The sequence below is a fragment of the Sarcophilus harrisii genome, chromosome 3 (genome assembly GCF_902635505.1).
Source record: "Sarcophilus harrisii chromosome 3, mSarHar1.11, whole genome shotgun sequence".
In the NCBI taxonomy this organism is placed as follows: Eukaryota; Metazoa; Chordata; class Mammalia; order Dasyuromorphia; family Dasyuridae; genus Sarcophilus; species Sarcophilus harrisii.
In genome coordinates, this window is record NC_045428.1 from 214667305 (window position 1) to 214681755 (window position 14451).

Sequence of the window (14451 nt, forward strand, 5' to 3'; positions counted from 1 at the left end):
GATTATTTTTCTTATTCTTTTCCTTCCTCCCACCTTTTTCTAGTGCTTTCTTCTTTCTCAATCTTCCATTCTTCTTTTGAGATTATACCAATATAATAAACTATATCCATGCCCTCTGTCCAAATAGATTTTTTCTGCCAGCCCTAATGATGATAAAATTCTTAGGAATCACATATATCATCTTTCCATTTGGGCACATAAAAAGTTTAATCTTGTTAAACTTTTCATTTCAAATTTAGTTCTTTCAGTTTCTCTTGAGCCTTTTGATTGATTGTCAGCTTTTCTATTCTGCTCTGGTCTTTTCATCAGGAATACTTAAAAGTCCTCTATTTCATCAAATATCTATTTTTCCCCTATACAATTGTATTCAGTTTTGGAGGGTAGGTTATATTTTTATTGTAATCTGTTACAACTAGTAACTACTTTGCCTTCCAGAATATCATATTCTAACCCCTTTGCTTCATTATTGTGAAGGTCTGGTTATCTCATGCAATCCTGACTGACTTCACAGCATTTGGATGATTTCTTTCTTGCTACTTGCAGAGTTTTCTCCTTTACAGGGGAACTGTGAATTTTGGCAATTATATTCTCGGGAATTTTCATTTTTAGGATGTCATCAATAGATGATTAATACATTATTTCAATCTGCATTTTGCTTTCTGGTTCTAAGATATCTGGGGAATTTATCTTTTAATTCTTGAAATATGATTTCTGAAAGTTTTAAAGAAATATTTGCATCAGGTATATATCTTCATAATTTATGTTCTAGATCATTTGTTTTTTATGAGTATATTTTATTCTTCTATTTTTATCAGTCTTTTTCTATATTTTATTTTTTCTTGATTTCTCATAGTTTTATGGAGTCACTAGTTTTCACTTGACCAGTTCTAGTTTTTATAGATTTATTTTTTTTTCTGTGAAATTTCTCTTTTACTATTTGGCCAATTTTGAATTTTAAGATATTATTTCCTTAAATATTTTTAACATCTTTTAATAAACTGTTAATTCTCTTTTCACAATTTTATTACTTAGCTCTCATTTCTTTTCCCATTTTTTCTAACATTCATTTGATCTTTAATTTTTTTTTTTTTTTGGCTTTTCTTTTTATGTCTTTCTTTTTCTCTTCTAGCTATTTTTTTTTTGGTTTGGTTTGTATTCCAACTGCATTTTCTGTGTAACTTTGCTTATAGATGCTGTCAAATCATTGTTTTTTTCTGAATGTATAGTTTGTGCTTCCCTGTTACCATAGTATTAAAAAAAAAAGTTTATGGTTACGTTCTTTTGTTTTTTTTGTTCATTTTTCCAGCCTATTTCTTGACTTTCAGCTTTATGTTAGAGATGGGTTCTGTTCACTTGTGGTGAGGGAGAATCACTTTCTTACATACCTGTTTTTTTCACCCTGCTATTTTCTCAGCTAGTTCAGAGGGACTTCTTAATTTTCCATACTTCCAAGTTGGTATATTTGAGGGAAAGTGTGATCACTGTTATACTAATCTGAGCTCTAGAATTTAGACAGTTAGGGCCCCTAGGATTTACAACAACTCCTCTCTCTGCCCCAAAATTGTGAGTAGGTACTTGGTAATGGGCAATAAATCTACCAGATAGCACCTGATCCTATTCCCAGAGCTAGTATAGGGGTCTCTTATAATCTCTTTCAGATCATGTGTCCAGCCCACCACTGATGCTGGTCCCTATCCCATTTTCCAGATCACTCTGTATTCCTTAATTGCCGGGGACTTGCATAATGACTCCCTATGAAATTTTATTAGCTTTTTTATTTAGACTGCTTTGATATGTTTTTTAAAGCTTTTGGAGTTTGGAGAGTTTGGAAAATATGTTGGTTTTATTCCACACCTTTGCTCCATTCTCACTCTTACAACCCCAATATACAATATTTTTTTAAAAACTGTATTGCTTATATATTGGTTTAATAGTTTTATTATTTTGACTGTACCTAGTTTCATGTTTGCAAAGTTATGTGTCAGCAATAAGATATTTAATAATTGGTAGAAGTTTTAAAGATTAATTTAATGATAATCATAATACTCAAGTCAGCTCACTAGGGTTAATGTGATTCATTATACCTCCTTATTACCAAAGAATGATGGAAAATAGAGCTGTGTTGTTCAGTTATTTAAGATGCTTCATGATTCCATTTGAGGTTTTATTGGCAAAGATATGGAATAGTTTACTATGTCCTCCTTATTATATTTCACATATGAGAAAAGTGAAGAAAACAGTATTAGATGACTTGCCCAGGCTCACACAGCTAATAAATGTCTGAGGTCAAATTTGAGTTCAGATCTTTTTTGACTTCCGGATTCCAGACCTGGCGTCCTTTCCACTGTACTACCCAGCTGTCGCAGATTAAGACTTACTTGTTTCTATTGTGTGGTTGTCAATTTTGCTTTTTCACATAAATTTTCATTTCTTTATCAGGTAAAATTCTTGATGCTATTGAAAAAGAAGGCTTGAAAAATACAACATTCATTTACTTCACCTCAGACCATGGAGGGCATTTGGAGGCTAGAGAAGGACATGTTCAGCTTGGTGGATCAAATGGAATATTCAAAGGTGTCAAAGAGTCATTTGTTCAAAGATCAAAAATGTAGGGGAAAAAATAGACTCAATTTGGTAATGTCTGGTAAATTGTGAAAGGGGCACTTAACCAGACAGGAGAATTTAGTGGTAGTTCTGGTTCCTCTACTAATTACTTTATAATTTTGGATAATTTTTTGATTAGTATTCTCCTACAGCAGAGCTCGTTTATGGTTTGTTTCCCATGATTATTCTCATCAATTGGAATATAATTGAGACAATTAAGACTGATTTGAAAATTGCTCTTGACTAACCAACTTGAAAAGTAAATCTGACATTCAAAGAAATAATATGGGGCTGTCCCAAAGCCAAAATTTTTGTTTCTTTGTTTACTTGTCTGTTTTGTTTTAGTTTTTGGTACCATTAAAACTGATAACATAATGCTGACAATTTAAATATCTTGACAACAACACTGAAGAAAAACTTATTATATTAAGAATGATGACCAAATGCTTCTTCCTCATGCTATATTCAAAACAATAAAATATAGATGATCGTTGTGAAGGTGTTATTTCCATTCAACTTACATTATAATAGATTCTCATATCAGTATTTTTGATTTGGTATTTTGGTATTTGATATGTGTTCTGGTAACTTCTTACTCTATAATTCAAATTGTAGGAGGTAAAGGCATGGGAGGCTGGGAAGGTGGAATTCGTGTGCCAGGAATATTTCGATGGCCTGGGGTATTACCAGCAGGTCAAGAAATTGATGAGCCTACAAGTCTGATGGATATCTACCCAACTGTTGTTCATCTAGGAAGAGGTGAAATGCCTCATGACAGGTACAGAAATAAGCTTCTTGGTTTATTTTTTTTCTTTTATTCCATGTATTTAACATGATTTGTAGTCATTTGCTTTTAAGAATTACAACAATATTAGAATAATAATAGTCTATAGTCTGTAGCATTAAATTAAATGACATTTTTGACAGACCATTTATTTAGGAAGACACTGGCAAAGTTTACTTGTCATAACTTAGCACTACTGGGAAGGTATTTATTTATATCTCTAAGATTTCTATATCTTTGAAAATGTTCTTCTATAAAATTATTTCAAATGCAATATTTTGTCATAAATCATTGCAAATGTGTTTAGTTGGGTTTTTTCCTGCACAGTATTCTTTATTCTTTAGACTTTTTTTTTTTAACATAAAGGAATTCAGATAAAACATTAAGGCTAGTTGAAGAACAATGACAATTATATTTATTTCATCTTTTAAGTAATACCTAAAATCAAATATTGCACAGACTAGGTCTACGATACATTTGTAAAATTAAGAAGACCTCATAATAAAAGTTACAATTTGCTAAAAACATTACTTTCCTCACATCCAATATAACCAGGGAACATATTTATCAAATGACAAGCAAGATGTACTTATTTATATCTATACATGTTTATGTATATGTACATACATGTATATATGTGTGAATATATGTGTGTACGTATATATATATATATATATATATATATAATATATATACATACACACAGTTTATAAAGAGAACCAAAACCAACTTAAAAATATAAACCATAAACCACATAATTCAAATAAGAATCTTTCAAGAAATGTAATTTTAAAAAAAAAATCCTTATTTATAAATAAACACACACACACACACACACACACACACACACATATATATATACAACTTTGATTTTTACTAAATTTACTTCTCCAACTCTTTTATATTTGTCAGTGCTTCATAGTAAGAAGATGAAAGGGAATATTATGGATTGAAGGGATACTTAAAGGGACATATTCAGCTGCATTGGGATTTTAAATAACTATGTCAAACAACTGAGGTCAAATTTGACAGTTCAGGACTTTTTTGAGTTTTGTTCTGAGTTAAAATAGCAGATATTGAAGTAGAACTCTAGAGGAGGTATTGATTGGCTTTCTTACTCTTTATCTTACCAGGGTGATTGATGGCCACAACCTGATACCTTTGTTGCAAGGAACTGTTAAGCACTCAGAACACCATTTCTTATTTCACTATTGTGGGATTCACTTACATGCAGCACGATGGCACCAAAAGGACAGTGAGTATGAAACTTTTATCACAGCAATACAAACAAATTCATTGCTTTATTATTTCATTCAACATAAAATTGGTTAGAATCTTGTTAGTTCATGTGCTTTCATAAGAGGAATAGAAACTTCATCTTTATACTTTGATAGATAGATGAATTATATCTTATGAAATAATCATTTCATTCACCTTGAAAAATTTTAATTAAAGAATTTTGAGGCTGGGGGACATACAGGAAAGCTGATTTCATATAATCCAGCAGTTTTCAACATATTGTCCAGAGACTACTAGGACCCATTTAGGGTATCCACAAAATCAAAATTATTTTCATAATAATAGTATATTTTAATTTCTAATATGTTGCATATATACATACATATACATATACATGTATGCATACATGAACATCGCATAAATATGAGTTGGTTTGCATTGGTAGAAGGAGTTTCCTCTCTGGGAGATATCCTACCCCAGTGGTTTTCAAATATTTTGGTTTCAGGATCTCTTTACACTCTTAAAAATGATTGAAGACAATGAAAACGTTTTTGTTTGTGTAAGGATGTATGTGTATGTTTGTGCATGTTGTTGGTTATTTCAGTTATGTCTGATTCCTCATGACCCCATTTGGGATTTTCTTGGCAAAGTTACTGGAGTGGTACACAATTTTCTCCAGCTCATTTTATAGATGAAGAAACTGAGTCAAACAGGGGCAAGTGACTTGCTTAGGGTCACATAGCTTTTAGGTTTCTGAGGCCAGCTTTAAACTCAGGAAGTTGAGTCTTTCTGAGTGATGAAAGTAAAAACTTATTAGTTATTGAGAGATTATGTAAGCTGATTTTTTAAGATAGTTATAATTCTTTATCTTTATTCTGGTTTAGATTAACAATGTTGTTATTGGAGGCTGAATCATTAAAGATTATTATGAAAAGTTTAGCTATTCTTTAAGTGGCAGCCTGAGGTAACAGACAGAAGATTGTAATATATTAAAGAATTTCTAATCTGTTAGCATATTTGAAACTAAACTTTTTTCTCTTTACACACACACACACACACACACACACACACACACAAAATGTGTGTGTTATATGTATCTCATATAAATAAAAGATCTTTGTTGTCTTCAATCATATTTAAATGTATAAAGGGTTCTTGAAACTAAAATGTTTGAAGTTCACTAGGGTAGGGCATCTTCCAGAGAGGAAATACCCTCTACCAATACAAACTACCTCATACTAATACAGTACTTAAAGTCATAGTGCATGGAGCACTGACAGATAAAGTAACTTGCCTAGAGGTAAACAGTCAATTTGTGTGACTGAGACTTAAACCTAGGCCTCCCTGACTCTGAGGTCACTTTTCCATATACAGCATTAGGCTGCCACTTAAGAATATTTAACCCCTTCTCATAATAACCTTTATTAATGAAGTCTCTAATAACAGTGTTGTATTGGTTTGGCCTAAGCCAAGTTAAAGATGAGAGTATAATTTCCTCAATAATCAACTTACCCGATCTCTCAATATCTAATTAGCTTTTGTCTTCATGATTCAGTTCCCTGTGTTGAGTGACCAATATGCATGTATTAATAAAGCACTTATTATGTGCCAGAAACTATAAAAATCACTTATGTTCAATTCTTACTATCCAAATTGTTCTTCCATTTTTTTATGATATGAACTTTGAACCTAATTAGTCAACTTAATGGATAACAAAGAGAACAAATATAATCTATATCATTTTCTTTCTACATTGTGCTACAGAGAGTATATTTGAAAATCCTTAAGGGTCTATAAAAATATAAAATACTGTAGAAGGCTGCAGATATTGGGGGACTCTGAGAAAAGGATACTTGAAGCAAAGACATTTACAACAGGGTGTTTACTCAGTGTGATTGATGAGATAATGGTTCTGTAGTTCACATATACTTAGTACTTAGTGTGATATAGTGATGTAATGGTTCTACAGTTGGCACATGCTTAGTGTGCTAAAGTGATGTAATTGTACTAAGATCTTTAAGGGATGAAAGGACTTGAAATAAGCAGACTTGAGTGAGTGTGAGTATGTGCTCGAACTTGAGCTCAGATCTAGACTCCAGACTCCAGACTCTATCCCTGACCATCCTTGTGGTAACTCTCCTGCTAAGATCAATGTCCATGCAGAGACCCTCCAGAAAGCTAGACTGGACATTACAAAATACAACATTGGATATGTCTTAACAAAGAACTATATGAACATTATTAGCATATCATTACTTGATATTAACATATGTTCAATGATAAAATCAATATAAAATAGCTAATTCTAAAAAGATATAGTCAATGTAACTAGGTGGCACAGAGAATAGAGCACCAACCCTGAAGTCAGGATGATCTGAGTTCAAATTTAACCTCAGACACTTAACACTTCCTAGCTGTGTGACTCTAGGCAAGTCACTTAACCCCAATTGCCTGAGCAAAAAAAAAAAAAAAAAAAAAAAAAAGATATAGTTCTATGATACCTTAATTAATTAACAAAATTCATCTAAAAATGTAGTTTATTGCCAGGATTTTAATCTCATATAATTATCCCTATTTTCTTAAAAAAAAAAAACAAAGAACAGCATAAAATGGATTTACTCATTTGGACTAGACATAAGTCTAAATGCTTTATTCCCTCTTGTTAATCATTCAATACAATGGTATCTCATTTGCTTTAGAATATAGTAATTAATGTAATTGAGTACATAGATAAATTTGTAAATACTATTTCTTTTGTTTTACTATTTTACTATTTACTATTTTAAATAAAATATAATTATTCAATATATATTGAATATATGGGGAATAAGGCTCATTTGGCAATTCCTTAATATACACTGACCAAATGGGGCTTGGCCTGGGACCTATTGGTGACCAATTAGAATCAGATTTATTTTAGTTTAAGGTGGGGTCCTTAAGAGAAGAATCTAGCCACCGAACCTCAAGATATCTTTGAAGGATTCACAAGTGCAAAAGAAAAAAAAAAGTTTTTAAGAGTATCTGTAGGTAATGGTATGAAACCCTATGTGGACAGAAGGAAGGAAGGAGGAAAGAAGGAAGGAAAGAAAGGAGGGAGGGAGAGAAGGAGGGAAAAAGGAAGGGAGGGAGAGAAGAAGGAAAAAAAGAGTCTTCCAATTGACCAATGCCAGGCCAGCTTTACTGACAGAGGTTGTTGTTTGTCTTTCATTTTCGAAGATCATGAAATCAGGAAAGTAATGCCATGACATGTAAATGAATTGTATTTAAGGTGGGTGGGGAGCTCACTTTTCCTTCCAGAGCCATCTAGGTCCAGTGGCAAGATATGGAAGAAGTCATGAGGACTGGGTGAAATGAGAGAGATGGTTTGGATCCTGTTTGACTCAGATTGAACATAAATAGCAATCATTTCTCCTTTGGCCAGCAACCCCAAGGGTCTTCCCCTCCCAGATTCTTCATCCAGTCATTTATGTATTTATTTAGATGGGGGTTTAAGAGAGAGACTAGTTGAAAAAGGAGATTCATTGCCTCAATTGTTACTTAATCACAGAATGGGTGCTGCCTCAATCAAATTGAGACCTGTTGAAGATCTTAACTTAAAAAGGACAAAGTCTTCCATTTCATTCAGGCCATCTTCAGTCCTTCTGATCTATATCTGGACACAGATGACTCTAAAGGGGAAAGTAAGGCCAGTGACTTTGCACAACCTTCCCTCACCCAAATCAAATTGACTTGCATCATCTCTCTGATATCATGGTCCCTTTCAAGAATGAAAGACAAACAATAACAACAACAATATAGATTAGCTTGTAATATTGACTATAATGGATAAAAACCATTTTATATCAATTTTAAAGTTTTAAATGCTTCCTGAATACAAGTTGATTAGTATTCTTTTTGTTTTGTTAGAGCAAAGAACTTGTATCTTAAGAAAAATTTAGTTGATAAGAGTGCTAGGATGAAGTTACCGAACAAATGTTTAATGGAAATGGAGAGATTTCTTTAAAAATAAAAGATGAACAGAAAATGGGGATGCATCTGAGAAGCTTTTTAACTAGAAAAAAAAATCAAAAATTTCCAAAACACAAAAATAACTACCACATAATAGTTAGCCCACCTAAATAGAAATTCAAGTCAATGTTCAAATTTAACCTTTAATATAACTAAAATTTTATGATCCTATGAAATAGACATGGTATTTTAAAGACTAGATGAATGGAAAGATAAGCAAAGGGGACTAGAAAAAAATGTTATCTTTTGGAAGTTTCATTCTCATCAATGAATTTATTAAATTAGGTATTTCAAAGTAGTTAGCATAGTGCCTGGTACGTGATAAGAACCTAATATAGATAGACAGATAATAGACATAGATTCCTACACCTTTATATTATAGGAGAAAAAGAAATCTGACACTTTTAGACTAAGAGAATACAGCAAAACACCATCACTAATGGTGTTGAAACCTAAAATACAGGGAAAATAATAGGAAATAAGTAACAATTTGAAGCACTTCACAATTTGGAATTAAATATACTTTTTTTGGAAAGGAAAGAACTAAGATAACTTTAAATAATCAAAGAGTTTAAAATATGATGAATCAAAAGATAGAAACTGTTCAAAAATTATGTTCACATAGTTTATTAAGTGATTTTGATAAGCATACAATAGCTTATCAGTAAGGTAAAAAAATCTTTGTTAATAATGATACTTTTTTTCATTATAAAGACAAAATTTACTTTGTAACACAGTAGGTAACAATAGATTTCTTTCTCATCTGTATAATGTTTTTCTTTCTTATTAGGTAACAAAGTCTGGAAGGTCCATTATGTAACTCCAAATTTTCACCCAGAAGGAGCTGGAGCTTGCTATGGGAGAGGAGTTTGCCCATGTTCTGGGGAACATGTGACTTACCATGATCCACCTTTGCTATTTGATCTCTCAAGTGATCCCTCTGAGACCAGCCCTCTTTCACCTGATACTGAGCCCTTCTATTATACCGTGATTGAAAGACTAAGAGAGGCAATAAGGAAGCATCAGAAAACACTTCATCCTGTTTCCCAGCAATTCTCAATGAACAATATCATGTGGAAACCATGGCTTCAGCCATGTTGTGGTACATTCCCATTTTGTTCATGTGACAAGGAAGCTGACAATGAACACATTACACTCTAGATAATTAAGAACAAGTAGAGCATTGTAAGTTTCAGAAATTTTTATTTAAGGCAATTTTATTTAAAGAAATCAACTTATTTTCAACAGGACCACAAGAATGTTAGGACAAGGTGATTATTGAATGTATATCATGCACAAAATTTTAAAATAGGTATAACATAAGATTGTACAGAAATGCATATGATCTCTAAATTAATTGGTCTCATAATGTCAATTAAAGCATTTCCCAATACAATATGCAATTTCATCTTAGGCATAAATATTTTAATAAAAGTGATCAATTTTAATTTACTCTTAAAATTGAAATGTTAGGTTGCCACACACCATGCATAATCTATATTTATATAATAGTTTGACATGCAAAAGCATCTATATATGTATAATTATGTTTAAAATAGCACAGTCCTGTGGAATTGAATTTATTCTCCATTCCAGATTTGAGGATAAATATTTCAGTGGAAAATTGCTTTTAATTGTCCTGAAATTTTCATGTCCTTTAATTTCTAAACACAAATGTTGAACTTTATGTCTACATCACAACCAACTAATCATACATGATGAGAAAAAAATCCAAATTTTCCTTTGAACATTCCTAGAATCTTAGATTAGAAAGAATCTCAGAGATTATCTACTCCTTTTGATGATGAAGGTATTGATAGCTCACGCATAGGCACTCTGCAACGTATAAAATATTGAACAAGGTAAACAACTTACCTTTAGTCAAGCAATTGCGAAAGAGCAAAGCAAAAACTTTAGAAGTCTCCCAACTTCTAGGAAATGACTGTTCCACAACACACCAAGCAACCTTTCAGTTAATTCTTCTCAAGTTAACTCTTTTTAAGTATCCTTATGTCTTTTTCTGAGGGTATAACAAGGAAATGTATATATTATTTTCAGCAACCTTTGGAGGAAAACACCATTAAAATTTTTTAAAACTATTTTGAAGGTAGTAATCATTGGTGAATTAAAGGAATCAATGAACAGAAGTGCAAAAATACATGGAATCTGCTGCTGATTTGTGGATGATTTATAAGATTAATGTGAAATGTTTTTATAAAGCACGTTTCATGAAAAAAACACTGTTAATCAATTTATGCTTATTCAGATCCCTGCTGGCTTTTTTTTTTTTTTTTTAACTTTAGAAGGTATTAGAATTTCTCTTGTTTATTTATTTTTTTTGCTGAGGCAATTGGTATTAAGTGACTTACCCCGGGTCACACAGCTAGGAAGTGTTAAGTATCTAAGACCAGATTTGAACTCAGATCCTCCTGATTTCAGGGCTGGTGCTCTATCTGCACACCACCTACCTGCCCTATCTCTTATTTATTTTTTTAAAAAAATTTTCTAAACTGTCAGTAGGCACATGTATTGGCATAATCCTTTATCTACTTATCAAATGCAAAAGTAAATATGAGTCAGGATTTATCTAAGAAAACTATACAATTAATCTCCCTAGTTGATGTAATAATATTAGCTTAATCTTTATGGCATTCTTCTGTATCCTACATTCATTATCATGGATTGCTCCACATCAGGAATATCTGGCCTGCAAGCCATATAAGGCTGAAATCATTTGGTCTTGCCCTGCCATAGCAGGGCAACTGCAGATAATGATGAATATAAAGGTAGGAACAAGAACCTGCTTGAATTTTTAACTTAATAATTTTGTGTGGTCCACAAATAATGTTATAAATATCCAATGGTCCTTGGCAGAAAAGAAAGATTTCCTATCCCTGCCTACATCATCATGGATGATTTTTCCTGAGTTGCTATTTAATGATTTGGATTGAAGGAAAGAATTACAAAACTGAATGCTTAACCAGGGACTTTGAGATTCAGTCTCAAACTCACCTAGGTAAATACATATTCACATTGTCATACTCCATATATAAAGTCATTTCTCTAACGTGGTAGGGAGAGAGCTTTTTCTGGAAACCAAGGTAAAACTAAACAAAAATTTATGTACTCCAAAATGCCATTGTTCTTGCTATTGTCCATCCATTTTCCAAGAGAACCTGTGATATCATGATGTATGATAGATGATGATTTAACTTGTGCATGAATTAGATATGTGAGACTGAGTTGTACAGATACTTTGCTTTAGAGAATCTCTTAAGACAGCTAGGTGGTACAGTGGTTACAATTCTGGACTTGGATCAGGAAGACCTTTAACTTTGTTAGTTTCTTCATCTCTAAAATGAGCTAGAGAAGGAAATAGAAAACCATTCAGTATCATTACCAAAAAAGCCCCAAGTGCGGTCACAAAGAGTCAGAAATGACTGAATAACATTCTTGTTACAAGGTGATGGAGGAGGCTCCTCCATATGAGTATATTCCATATTCACATTCTCTTTGTTACTAGCTTTGCATCTATCTTCTGTATATTTCTTTTTAACAATGTAAATTAATTTGTGGTTTTTCTGTTAGTCTCTCCAAATAAATTTCATTTTTAATTTTCATTAAGAATTGTCTTTCCAATTTCTTTTTTTGACCATCTCCCATTCTTGAAATATCTTAATTCATGAAATTATATCTATTTTCCTTTGAAGGCTTTGAAATCTGTTTCTTCAATATCTAAAATGAAGGTCAAACTACATCTATATTTCTTCTTCCCAGTTACAAATTACACCTTCCCTTCAGAGTTTGTTCACATCGTTTCTATACCAGCTACCAATTCTTACCTGTCAGATCCAGAATAGAAATTGTCCTTATTTTGGTGTGTATATGTCGGGGGGGGGGGGGGGGATAGAGAGGTGTTTTGTTTTGGTTTTGTTGTTTGAGTTTTTTGGTTGATTGATTAGTTTTGCCGTTGGAAGACTGAAATTGTCACAAAAGCAAATCAAGAAGTTATTAACTGTTCTTCTTTTGACATGCACAGAGAGAAAGCTCCAGTAAATATCTAGATAATTGAAGTCTATTATATTATTCCTTTGTGCCAGGCATGTGACCTGTTTCCCAAACTCCTTGTTCCTCTTTTTTAATTCAAGTGGCTCGTAGTATATCCAGTGAAAAATCACATCAGAACTTCCACTGCCTTCACTTCAATGAAAGCAGTTAGGTGGACAGTGCATAGCATAATTGACTTGGAAGGTGGAAAATGTGGGTTTGAAGCCTCATTCAAATACTATCTTGGTATGGGGATCCTGGTCAAATCACTTAACCTTTCAGCCTCAATTATCTCCTATATAAAATGAGCATCATAATAGCATCTACCTAATTAGCAATTATTAATAAACCTCTACCCCATTCTAGGGATTATGAACCCCTGGATTCATTGTTCAGACCATATTCTGCATCTTTCACTGTCCACTCTTGTATTGCTCTCCCTTTTAACTCTTCCCTTCCTTAATAATCTCCTACACTTTTCACTTCAATTTCTGGAATATTTGTTCTATAAAGTATAAATTATAACTCATCTTAAATATTTTCCTTTCATGCTTCCTCTATATTCTTGTATTTATGGAGATCTGGATCCCTGTAGGAGATGCAATTTCTCTGATATCCTTTGGAATACTGGTAGCATCATAAGTTGTCATCATTCTACCTCTATTTGTGCTTCACCCCCTTTCTACGCTTTACTTTCATCCCCACCACATTCTCCAATTTTTCCACCTTCCTCAGTTGTTTCTTAAGCCATAAGCCATATGCACTAACTACATTCTCCTTCCTTCTCCATTTTGAACCTTTCATGAACCAGTTCTACTCTAAAGTATTATTTTCTTTGGAGTCTTTTGTGCTTTAATCCTATTGAAGGAATTGCTATTCCAAAGTTCATCGTTGGCTATCCTCGCCATCTGCTGCCATTACTCCTATTCACATGCTGCTGGGGGGAAAAAGGAGAAAATCACAATTAATTTCTGATTGTATATACTACAAGTTTATGCTATGTAAACTCAACTGAATCCTTACTCCAATTCTAATCAATTCACCATTTCAGTCATCATAATGGCTTTTCCAAAACTTTCTATCAAGGCTTCCCACAATAATCCATTCCCCAATTCTTTAAGCTGAGAACCTTGCAACATATTTCTTTGGGAAAAAAAATGATATCATTCCCTTAGAGCTTCCTTTTCTACTCAGTTCCTTACCTCACAAACTAGTATCTTATCCATTCTTGTTTCACTTGAAGAGGTGGACATTTCCCCTTGCAATGACAAAACTTTTTATATGCATAAACAATCCCATTCTTGCCTATATTCTCCAGCAGATTGTCCCTTCTATCATGCCTGCTCTGTCACTAATCTTGAATCTTTCTCTGTTTCCAGCTGCTTCCCTACTATCTAAAAATTTATATTATCATTCTCCTCTATTCTTGAAATGTTTTCCCTTGCCATCTATAATTCTATATTTCTTCTCCCTATTCTACCTAAACTCCTTGAGATGACCATTTATAATAGCTGTCACTCCTTTGTGTGCAGTTTGATTTCCAACTTCATCATTCAACTGAATTTCCTTTCTTCAAAGCCAATCCACTGGCCTTTTCTCAGTGCTCAATCTTCTTGACCTCTCAGCAAATTTGACATTTTCACTCACCTCATCTCCAGGTGAGTTTTCACTCCAGGTTTTTGCTCTTTCATCCCTGATCATTTTGTCATCTTTATTAGATTATTTCAAAAGGTAAATACTCTGTAAGCTCTATGCTGTGTCATCTGCTC

At 32.8% G+C, this 14451-nt stretch overlaps 1 protein-coding gene across 1 annotated transcript in view; it reads left to right on the forward strand.

Moving 5' to 3' along the window:
* Positions 1 to 10937, forward strand: part of LOC100931042 (arylsulfatase D) — a 30221-nt gene extending 19284 nt beyond the window's left edge. Inside the window, exons 7-10 of the mRNA XM_012546116.3 lie at positions 2440 to 2574; positions 3220 to 3382; positions 4522 to 4643; positions 9426 to 10937. Coding sequence (XP_012401570.1) covers positions 2440 to 2574; positions 3220 to 3382; positions 4522 to 4643; positions 9426 to 9796 — 791 coding nt within the window. The 3' untranslated portion in view covers positions 9797 to 10937. The remainder of the gene's footprint in view (positions 1 to 2439; positions 2575 to 3219; positions 3383 to 4521; positions 4644 to 9425) is intronic.
* The last annotated feature ends 3514 nt before the right edge of the window (positions 10938 to 14451 follow it).